General features: G+C 37.5%; 1 protein-coding gene across 20 annotated transcripts in view; it reads left to right on the top strand.

Moving 5' to 3' along the window:
• MEF2C (myocyte enhancer factor 2C) overlaps nucleotides 1–12,307 on the top strand; it is a 356,157-nt gene that overhangs the window by 324,557 nt on the left and 19,293 nt on the right. For 12 of the 20 annotated variants that reach the window (XM_077288784.1, XM_077288866.1, XM_077288806.1 and 9 more), the window contains 3 exons: nucleotides 6,085–6,257; nucleotides 7,622–7,645; nucleotides 8,310–8,439. In XM_077288784.1, coding sequence (XP_077144899.1) covers nucleotides 6,085–6,257; nucleotides 7,622–7,645; nucleotides 8,310–8,439 — 327 coding nt within the window. The remainder of the gene's footprint in view (nucleotides 1–6,084; nucleotides 6,258–7,621; nucleotides 7,646–8,309; nucleotides 8,440–12,307) is intronic. The other 8 variants (XM_077288831.1, XM_077288814.1, XM_077288903.1 and 5 more) reach the window with 1 other exon arrangement.

Raw genomic sequence — 12,307 nt, 5'->3', positions numbered from 1 at the left:
TTCCAGGTTCACCAAGGCGTGGCTGGAGAATACATGTAAGACTTTCCTTACACTTCTCTCTTGCCAAATATACAGTAAATACCTTGAGAATGGCATTAAACTGTAAATCTGGTCTATTTCTTGTGCTGTTGTCCTAGGCATGGAATGATCTGGTAGGGGTTCACTCCCTCGGCCCCATCATGCTGGGGGAAGTGTACGAGTCTATGAGCACTTATTTTTTTGGAGCACTTATGTTTATGTAGCAGCCAGTAAAAAAAAATAGCTGTTGTCAAATGTAAATGTATCTGTAGCAAATAGATTATTATTGTAAATGGCTATACCTAGATCATTTCCACAGTTTATACTGACATATATTCTGAATAATTTCAACAGTTGTATCATTATGTGGTTATTTTAGAGAAAATATTGCAACTGATTAGAGACCATTGGAGACACCGTATTAATAAAATACACGTGACGTGTGAAAAGGCTAATAATGCCAAGTCTTTCAGCCTTCTCGCAATATAGCACAATCACAAGTTACATTGTGTTAAGAAAAAATCTTTAATATTGCTGTAATTTTGGTCTTGGTTTACTAAATGTGTGTTCAGAATGTTTCTCTTGTGCACATAACTATGAATTTCATTCAAACCATAGCCAAAAGTATAATGCACTCACTCTGCAATCCATCTGTTTTCCATTTTCGCATACTGTATAGTCAGGAAATCCATTCATTTATGACATATAATTTTTGCACTTTCAAGTGGGTAGTGGAATGTGACACAGCACATAGAGCCCCATTTAATTTGATCATTTTCCAGACGGAATGTAATTGTAAAGTATAGGCTTAGAGCAGGTTTAAACCATACATTTTAGTATTTGTCTTTTGTTTTTTGTTTTTTTTTAAACTCATGTTTCGGCTTCTTTTTTCTTTTTGTATCTGTCTTTCAAATTCAAATGAAGTGTTCTCCTTTAACCCTTTGTTTCTGATATTATTATTATTATTATTATTATTTATTGTTATAGCCCCATTTATTCCATGGCGCTTTACATGTGAGGAGGGGTATACATAATAAAAACAAGTACAATAATCTTGAACAATACAAGTCATAACTGGTACAGGAGGAGAGAGGACCCTGCCCGCGAGGGCTCACAATCTACAAGGGATGGGTGAGAATACAGTAGGCGAGGATAGAGCTGGTCGTGCAGCGGTTTGGTCGATCGGTGGTTACTGCAGGTTGTAGGCTTGTCGGAAGAGGTGGGTCTTCAGGTTCTTTTTGAAGGTTTCGATGGTAGGTGAGAGTCTGATGTGTTGTGGTAGAGAGTTTCAGAGTAGGGGTGATACGCGAGAGAAATCTTGTGTAATATATATATATATATATATATATATATATATATATATATATATATATATATATATATATATATATATATATATATATATATACACATACATACAGTGGGTACGGAAAGTATTCAGACCACTTTAAATTTTTCACTGTTTGTTCCATTGCCGCCATTTTTAAATTTCTGTTTTTTTCAGTCAAGTTGGGGTGCAGAGTGTACATTAATGAGAAAAAAATGAACTTTTTTTGAATTTACCAAATGGCTGCAATGAAACAAAGAGTGAAAAATTTAAAGGGGTCTGAATACTTTCCGCACCCACTTTAGATATATATATATAGAGAGAGGGGTATATATATATATATATATATATATATATATATATATATATATATAGGAAAAAAATGGAACAGCACAATGCTCACCGGCGGGTGCCTGGCCTCCTAAGTAGAATGGTCCACTTCATCTACCCAAAATACATACCAAATTGAAAAATAGAAGGCAGCACTCCAAATCCTTTTCAAGTGAAAAAGTGCATGGTTTATTCAAACCCACATCTCTGTGCGACGTTTCGGCTCGCTGAGCCTTTCTCAAGCCTTTGGATTTGGAGTGCTACCTTCTTTTTTCAATTTGGTATGTATATATATATATATATATATATATATATATATATATATATATATATACACTGCATACACCTATGTAATTCTTATTCATTAGCAACATTCTTTAAATAGTGAAAAATGAATAAAAGTGATAAAAAAAAAGTTAACTGGCTGTCAAAATCACTTTATTAGCCTTAAAGAGCAAAGGAAATTCTTAGGATGATGGATGACAGTATATCAAAAGAAAAAAAAATGCAAAAACTTTATAATTAAAGTCAGAATATTTCAACGTTGAGAATGGAAGTTAAAACGTTATATATCATTTTATTCTATAATTCAATATTAACCTCAATGGGGATAGTTTGGGAGAGGGTGGGATTGTTGTTGGGGCATGTGCATTTCAGATGGGCCCCACCGAGTCAACTTGCATTAGGCATGGCTTTTTTAAATATAAGGATCTTTGGTCACAAAAAAATTTGCTCTTAGTAATAAATAGCTAGACTCCTCCTAGGATCTCCGACCAGCACTTCTGAAAGGGGCTGTCCAGTCACACTGTACTGATGACCTTGGGAGGTGTGACACATGGCACCCCCCACTGCGGTTATAAGTGACAGGTTGTATATTCTTTTAATTCTGTTCATAGGAGCGGTTTTGTAGTATCTGAAAGCCACCGCTAAGATTGAATGGAACTGTGCAATGGAGTTCTGTTCCATATGTCTACACCAGGCCAACGCCTGATTTTATAACAGCTGATTGATGTTAGACCCCCCCAAATTCCATTTTGATGAGTTATCCTATGGCTTCGTCATCAGTATGGTATGACCTGATAACCCCTGGTGATCACAAATTGGAGATTTATGTTAGACCAGAAGGAGGCCCGATGCTATCGGGAGAGTGGTCAGCGGTGGTTGGGATCCCAGTGGTGGCCTGGATCCCAGCAGAGGGGAGGGGTCCTTGCAGCATGGGGTTCTTGAGGTGGGGGAGTCCCAGCAGCGGGGGGTCCGGCGATGACCCGCTGGTGGTACTGTGCAAGGGCATGGTACCACCAGCGGGTGCCATATTGGAATACCCATCACTTTGGTATTGCAATATGGCGGTCGGCGTACTTCCGGTGCGGCGGGGTGGATTGTGGGATTCGTGGAACAGACAATTTCAGGTAATTATATAAATAGTTAATTGTGCAAACCATACTTGAGTGGTAGATCTCCATATGATAACCACTGGTTATATTCTCCTTCCAACATTCTTCGATACTAGCTTGCCAGTTCATGACAGCTGTTGATTTCCACTAAGCAATTTACATACTACAATATGGGGATATATCACTCAACAATGAGTGTTGGACCCCTTTTATATATATATCAAAGAATAGGGCTCCAACACTCATTGTTGGGAAATGATATTGAAATTAATATTTTCCTGCATACAGATGGGATATTAAAGGGGTTACCCAATGAAGCTCTATAAAGAGAATATTTGTAAACTGCTGTGTCACCATGGTTTAAATGTGTTTAAAATATTAATTGTGCTTGAAGGGGATGACTGTCAGACTCAGTGCGATAACTACGCTAGCCCACTGTCTCTGCGTTGGGTGTGACCAAGAAGGGGTGGTTGGCTTACCTAGTTCGATGAGCCAGTCAGTCTCCTTCAGTCATAGCACAAATCATGTGCAGATACAGAGAGGGATAAATTCTCTGCGTCAGAACCAACTTGGAAATAGGAGCAGTTTGATGCTAAAATTGAGACTTCGAGTAGGGTTGCCAACGATCCAAAAATTCCAGGACACTCCAAAAATATAGGGCACTTTTTTGACCTGTCTGTAAAAAAAAATGAGGCGTCTGTGACTTTTCTGAGGTTGAAGAAATGTTTACAGATTATTTTGTCTGTAATTATCATCATTTTATAGTTTACAGAGAATGCGGCAGATGTCTTCTGATCAGTATTATAGGCTGCAGACATTAGTCACTTATAGTCAATGATTCATTATGGTTTTCCAATGTGTCTGTAAAAAATATTGACTGTGATATCTTAATAAGCTGTCTAGGAGACATGTAAAAAGTCAAGTTGGAAACCATGACTTTGGGCCTGCTCTCATAATTTCTATGCCATCTTCCAAGTAAAAGATTCCATGTTTTCTTACAAAGTTACCCGCAATCTTGCCTATAACCCATGTTCCAGACCAGACCACACTCTTGTACAACTCTCCGTGGATAAAGCTTAACGACTGATTTTTCATGCAACCACATGCTTGTAGTTATCCCAGATTTCAAAGGATGGGCTGCCATGTCAATGGATGGAACAGAGAATTTGACATTCTTCATGTCACACAATCTTTTAAACATATTCATTTGGGGGCTGGAAACCATAATGTTTAAGTATAGGCCTCCGAGGCTGAACTTGAAACAAAAACTGGCAAACATTTACTGTGCCCTTCCTGACCAAAAAGAACAGATACAAAATATGGATATTGTCATTGGCAGAAAGCTAATTCCGCACGACTGGTAGTGATTTCTGGAGGATAGAAGAGGCCATTACACACACAAACCACCTGTAGACAGAATCCACCCCTATGCAACATCATTTTCTAGCTTTCCAAAAGCCTAATTGTCTGAAACAGTAAAATCATTGACGTCCTGGCACAAAATAAGTAAAAGCAAACGCGGGCATGCAAATGCAATTAACAAGACATATGTTTCAATAAGTTGACATATCAAAGAGACGCGGAGCTGGTAACTAATAGGAAGCAATCTCTCATCAAGTGTTGATTTAGCACTGCAGGGTTATGAGAAAGAAGAGACGAGAGAAGGTTTGTTCTCGAAATTAGGGGGTTTGCAGAAATGAAAACGTCTGGAAATAATGAGGCACGTGAAATTATTTTAGCACCTCTGTTCTTTTTATCTACACAGAAAACACTATAGTTATTTTCTGCCCATAGCCAAAGGCAAAAAAAGAAAGAAAATCATTGAACTTAATGGGGAACAAATTACAGTTTTATGTGTGTAGTCGGGAATATATTTTCTGCATTTTATATCGCTGTCTATATCTGTGTGGGGTTTTTATACCCCATAAAAAGGCTCTCATGGGTGACCGAACTTCAGTGAAATTTCATTTATATTGATTATTTTCAATGAATCCCCCAAAATACAAAACTGCTTGTCTACAATCAAAAGAAGAGCTATGTGTGGGCCCATGTGTCTGTCCATGAAGTGACACTATAGAATACAGGATTTCTATGTATTACAGACCAGTGATGCTACATTACAGCCAAGGGCCCCATCAGTGCATAAGTGCTGGGAGAGAACACAGGTGACTGACACAGCTACAATATTCCGGGATTTCAACACCGTGCCGATGCAAGGGACACGGGTGCCACATCACACAAATAAATGATTAAATGTCCAGATCCACTAAGCAAAGGAAGGATTGGCACTCGCCATCCCATCAAATGTCCTTTATTAGGGTTTTTTCACATACAGACAGAGGCAGAAGAGCTTCTGGTGGAGACGCACTGGACGCCAGCCGTTTTGCACTGGTATGCTCTTGTAAGGGTACACCGCATACCAGTGCGAAGCGGCTGTTGTCCAGTGCGTCTCCACCAGAAGCGCTCCTGTCTTGATGAGATCGTGAGTGCCAATTCTTCCTTTGCTTAGTGGATCTAGCCCCATCAGTTGGCTAGTTGCGACTTTTTTATTCATTTTTGGTCCTTGTTTCTGTTTTCTACCATCAGTGTGCTATACGATTTTCTTGTGTGCAAAAAAAAACAAACAAAAAACAATCCCAAGGTTCTTCTAGAAATTAATCAGTAAAAAAGGATAGCACTTAGATGATACACGGATAACATCCACATGCTAGCCGCTTTTTTTTCATATTGGACCAATTCAAGTGAGTTTGATCCCAAGTGGCCAAATCAGATTAGAAATTGATATTTCTACATATTTTTTGTTGCAGTTTACTCAGTCCAACAAAAGTCTGAAAAAAAGGGTAGATTACATATCGAAAAAACAGATGTCTGAATGAGGTGTAAGAATGTGTCTGCTGCACTGAAGAGCATGCTTGTGCCTCATGCTGTATTGTCCTCCATGCTGCGTGCACCATATACATATATGCTATGTAATAGTAACGTGCATGATTTTTCTGTTGTGCTCTCTTCACACAGGTAATGGGTATGGCAATCATCGTAACTCGCCAGGTCTGCTGGTCTCACCTGGTAACTTAAATAAAAATATGCAAACAAAATCACCACCGCCGATGAACCTGGGGATGAACAATCGCAAACCCGACCTCCGAGTTCTTATTCCACCTGGCAGCAAGAATACAATGCCCTCCGTGGTAATACTTTATTATACTTCGGGGTTCTAGATTCATAAAATATATGATTTCATATTTTAGTGGGTATCATTTTACGACCCCTCTCGAGTTTTGACATTTGGCCATTCTGTGGCCTGGTTGAGGCCTAAATTGGATTTGCACCCTATACTATGACAGATTGCATCGCATGCGAGAATCAGATCACAGGTGCAGAGAAGATGGAGAACTTAACTTCTCCATCTTCCCCATTGTGTGAGTCGCTGTATATTGGACTGCACTCGGATGACACCTCAGTGCAGTCTGATGTTTTGCATATACCAATAGGCATATACCAATAGTGCACGTCGTCCAATATACTATGCTAATCACAGCATGCAGTGATTTTTTTTCTCATGCCGACTCAGCTCGAGAAAAAAACGGTAGTATAACATTGGAGCGAGTTATATAGGAAGGAAAAAGGGATAAGAAAAGCCAGCTTCACCATGTTTATACGCTGGCTACTCACCAGTGTTAGCGAGCCCTAAAACTCATATATACATTTGACATGATAGCATTTTGATGCAATAAGAAGTAACAGTGGGATAGCAGAAATGGTAGATAGATAGATAATTAGATAGGTGATAGATAATAGATAGATAGATAGATAATAGGTGATAGATAATAGATAGATAGATAATAGATAGAGAGATAGATAGAGAGATAGATAGATAGATAGATAGATAGATAGATAGATAGATAGATAGATAGATAGATAGATAGAGAGGTAGATAATAGATAGATAATAGATAGATAGATAGATAGAAAGAAAGATAGATAGATAGATAGATAGATAGATAGATAGATAGATAGATAAATAGATAATAGATAGGCGATAGATAATAGATAGATAGATAATAGTTAGATAATAGACAGACAGATAATAGAGATAGATAGATAAACAGCTAGATAGACAAATAGATAGATATAGATAATATATAAATAGACGGATGGATAATAGAGAGATAGAATCTATAATAATATCACTTGCAGCCAATTACATAAATAGACCTGTCCCCATAACCAATTAGACTATTGCCGCTACAGTAAAATGTCAGCACTTGATTTATTTCTTGTCCCTTTAAGAATAAGATCCCTGTGGGGATTACGGAAATGACCCCAGCGGCTCACACTTTGGCATCCAGATGCCACTGAGAGGGAAGAAGGGGGATACCAAAAATTTGAGCACATTCATGAAACCGCTTCAAAAATAATACATGCTTTGTGTCAGATAACAGCTGCGAGTTGTACTGCAACATGAAATATTGTACTTTATCATTTGTTTTTAATCTTTATTAATAATGGACAGCTGCTAATTGTTAATTAATACTCCTTTCCCTCGCTCTCAGTCTGAGGATGTCGATCTGCTTTTGGTAAGTGGCTAAAGATTTTTTGAAAGGCTGTGATGTGCTCATTTGTGCTGTAACATTTTAAAATATGGAGAAGAAACGTTTTTTTATTTCATTATAGAATAAAAAAAAACAAAACAAATCTTAACATGGCAGCTTCATCCTCTGACCCAGCACATGTAATATTGGGATTTATATGGGCACTTTAGTACCAATCGTCTTTATGAAATTCGATTAGTAAATCTAGGAGCTTTACTGCCATCTGCTGGCCGTTATAGTAACTGCTGCGCCCAGCAATTCCAAGGTGAATGATGGCTAAGCCTGGCTGCTGGTAATTTTAATGACATTCCTGCATTTGAATGATAAAGAAACAATGATAGTACAGTATGCATATTTCATCAATTTTCCACATGGTCTGTTTTCAGCCCACAATAAAGCAATCTTTACTGGTGGCAAGTTCAATTGCCTAGGAGAAGCTGATGTAATGGGTTACCATAGCGACAATGGGTCTCTTGAAAGATTGTAAATGATAGGGTTGGGAGAGTTCATGGGAGTCACATGCTAAATGATTAATTTGTATCATGTTGGAGTGTTTTTTTCTTCTCTGACAAAAAATGTAATGCACTTTACAAAGCTACAATGCATTTTGATGTTTTTTTTCCTTGTGATTTTTTTTTTCTTTTAATAGAATCAAAGAATAAATAACTCGCAATCCGCTCAGTCACTGGCTACTCCAGTGGTTCCTGTAGCAACACCGACTTTACCTGGACAGGGAATGGGAGGGTATCCATCAGCCATTTCAACAGCATATGGCACTGGTAAGGAAAATACTACATATAATGCTACATATACGACCTATACGATATACATATGTTACATATACTATATACATATGTTACATATACTACATATAATGCTACATATACGACCTATACAATATACATGTTACATATACTACATATAATGCTACATATACGACCTATACTATATACATATGTTACATATACTACATATAATGCTACATATACGACCTATACGATATACATATGTTACATATACTATATACATATGTTACATATACTACATATAATGCTACATATACGACCTATACTATATACATGTTACATATACTACATATAATGCTACATATACGACGTATACGATATACATATGTTATATATACTACATATAATGCTACATATACGACCTATAAGATATACATATGTTACATATACTACATATAATGCTACATATACGACCTATACTATATACTGTACATATGTTAGATATACTACATATAATGCTACATATACGACCTATACTATATACATATGTTACATATACTACATATAATGCTACATATACGACCTATACGATATACATATGTTACATATACTACATATAATGCTACATATAAGACGTATACGATATACAGTTATATGAAAAAGTTTGGGCACCCCATTAATCTTAAGCTTAATGTTGTATAAAAATTGTTTTTTTTACAACAGCTATTTCAGTTTCATGTGTCTAATAACTGTTGGACACAGTAATGTTTCTGCCTTGAAATTAGGTGTATTGTACTAACAGAAAATGTGCAATCTGCATTCAAACAAAATTTGACAGGTGCATAAGTATGGGCACCTCACCAGAAAAGTGACATTAATGTTTAGTAGATCCTCCTTTTGCAAAAATAACAGCCTCTAGTCGCTTCCTGTAGCTTTTAATGAGTTCCTGGATCCTGGATGAAGGTATTTTTGACCATTCCTCTTTGCAAAACAATTCCAGTTCAGTTAAGTCTGATGGTCGCCGAGCATGGACAGCTCTCTTCAAATGATCCCACAGATGTTCAATGATATTCAGGTCTGGGGACTGGGATGGCCATTCCAGAACAGTGTAATTGTTCCTCTGCATGAATGCCTGAGTAGATTTAGAGCGGTGTTTTGGATCATTGTCTTGATGAAAGATCCATCCCCTGCGTAACTTCAACTTTGTCACTGATTCATAGACATTATTGTCAAGAATCTGCTGATACTGAGAGGAATCCATGCGTCCCTCAACTTTAACAAGATTCCCGGTGCCGGCATTGGCCACACAGCCCCAAAGCATGATGGAACCTCCACCAAATTTTACTGTGGGTAGCAAGTGTTTTCTTGGAATGCTGTGTTTTTTTGCAGCCATGTTTAACGCCTTTTTGAATGACCAAACAACTCAATCTTGGTTTCATCAGTCCACAGGACCTTCTTCCAAAAAGAAATTGGCTTCTCCAAATGTGCTTTTGCTTACCTCAGCTGGCTCTGTTTGTGGCATGCTTGCAGAATCGGCTTCTTTCGCATCACTCTCCCATACAGCTTCTCCTTGTGCAAAGTGCATTGTATAGTTGACCGATGCACAGTGACACCATCTGCAGCAAGTTGATGCTATAGCACAACTCAATAATTGCAGAGACCCAAAGGAGTATATTCCAAAATATTTATTAATTAAAATCCAAAGCAGAGTAAACACTAACCAAGCAGGACAAAAGGACAATAACAGGTGGACCGCATGAAAATTGACATTGACCCCATAATATGAGATCAATATACTTGCACAGCACTATATATTTAAGCAAGTAACAAAATAACAAGAGTGTAATTAAGTGCAATATTATATAGTGCTCAAAATGTGAATCAGCTGCACTAAAGCGAGCCACAAGGTTCCATTGTTGGAATCCCCACCATAGTATCTACACAGATAAAATCTATAATTACTTGCAAAGTGCAAAGCGTGCCAGGTAGGGGAGGGTCAAGAGTTTAAAGTGCATGTTGCTAATTGAAATGAAAATATAGAAAGTGCTAAATAGGGGGAATGTTACCTATATGCGGTGAACAACCTGAGGTCCAAGCCTGCCGCCTCAACGCGCGTTTCGCCGATCTTCATCAGGAGGCGTGGCTAAGGTACCGCTTGTGTTGCTATAAATAGGGAAAACTATCCAATAGACACGAGGGAAGGAGATGACAAGGAAGTATATCGGCAACAATACGGCGCATGCGTGGGCGTCACGACAACCAACAAGGCTCTTCCTGCAGCGCCCATGGAGCGCACGCCACCCACCGTCGCATAGCGACGGCGATCACGTGCGGACCAAAAGGGCCCGTCTGGAAGTCCCGGATGCCGTGATCCCGAGCATGCGCACTTGCCGATTTTGAAGGACACACCGATTATAAAGGACGAGAGTAAATCCTTAAAAGAAAAAGAATGCAGGGGCCGATATCCAGCACTAACCAAAAACTACCATACCCTGGTGGAAAAAGAAGAAAAAGTAAAAAACGAAGAAAAAAAGGAGGGAGAAAAAACTAAAAACCCAGCCACCAATAAAACCAATACCTTCTATGCCTAAAAACCACCACAAATAAGCCATTTAATTTTAATGTCATTAATAAAATTAATGGCATATAAGTAATTAAAATTACTGAAAGTGACATATTAACCATGATAGACATCCAAGTGACATATAAGTGGAACATCCAAACTACGACCGTATAATACTTGGTATAAATAGTATAAGACAAACATAAAATTAAAATATTTTACTCTTAAAAAAGCAAGTTGATGCTGCAGCTCTCTGGAGGTGGTCTGAGGATTGTCCTTGACTGATCTCCCCATTCTTCTTCTCTGCCTTTCTGATGTTTTTCTTGGCCTGCCACTTCTGGCCTTAACAAGAACTGTACCTGTGTTCTTCCATTTCCTTACTGTGTTCCTCACAGTGGAAATTGACAGGTTAAATCTCTGAGACAGCTTTTTGTATCCTTCCCCTGAACAACTATGTTGAATAATTTTTGTTTTCAGATCATTTGACAGTTGTTTTGAGGAGCCCATGATGCCACTCTTCAGAGGAGATTCAAACAGGAGAACAACTTGCAAGTGGCCACTTTAAGTAGCTTTTCTCATGATTGCATACACCTAGCTATGAAGTTCAAAGCTCAATGAGGTTACAAAACCAAAAAAAGTGCTTTAGTAAGTCAGTAAAAAGTAGGTAGGAGAAAATGATAAGGGTGCCCATACTTATGCACCTGTCAAATTTTGTTTGAATGCAGATTGCACATTTTCTGTTAGTACAATAAACCTCATTTCAAGGCAGAAACATTACTGTGTCCAACAGTTATTAGATATATGAAACTGAAATAGCTGTTGCAAAAAAAAATATTTTTATAAAATATTAAGCTTACGATTAATAGGGGCGCCCAAACTTTTTCATATAACTGTACATATGTTATATATACTACATATAATGCTACATATACGACCTATACTATATACATATGTTACATATACTACATATAATGCTACATATACAACCTATACGATATACATATGTTACATATACTACATATAATGCTACATATACTATATACATATGTTACATATGCTACATATAATGCTACATATACGACCTATACGATATACATATGTTACATATACTATATATAATGCTACATATACAACCTATACTATATACATATGTTACATATACTACATATAATGCTACATATACAACCTATACTATATACATATACTACATATAATGCTACATATACGACCTATACGATATACATATGTTACATATACTACATATAATGCTACATATACGACGTATACGATATACATATGTTACATATACTACATATAATGCTACATATACGACCTATA

This window comes from Ranitomeya variabilis, chromosome 1, assembly GCF_051348905.1.
Source record: "Ranitomeya variabilis isolate aRanVar5 chromosome 1, aRanVar5.hap1, whole genome shotgun sequence".
Classification (NCBI taxonomy): Eukaryota; Metazoa; Chordata; class Amphibia; order Anura; family Dendrobatidae; genus Ranitomeya; species Ranitomeya variabilis.
This window is presented reverse-complemented; position numbering and strand designations above follow the sequence as displayed.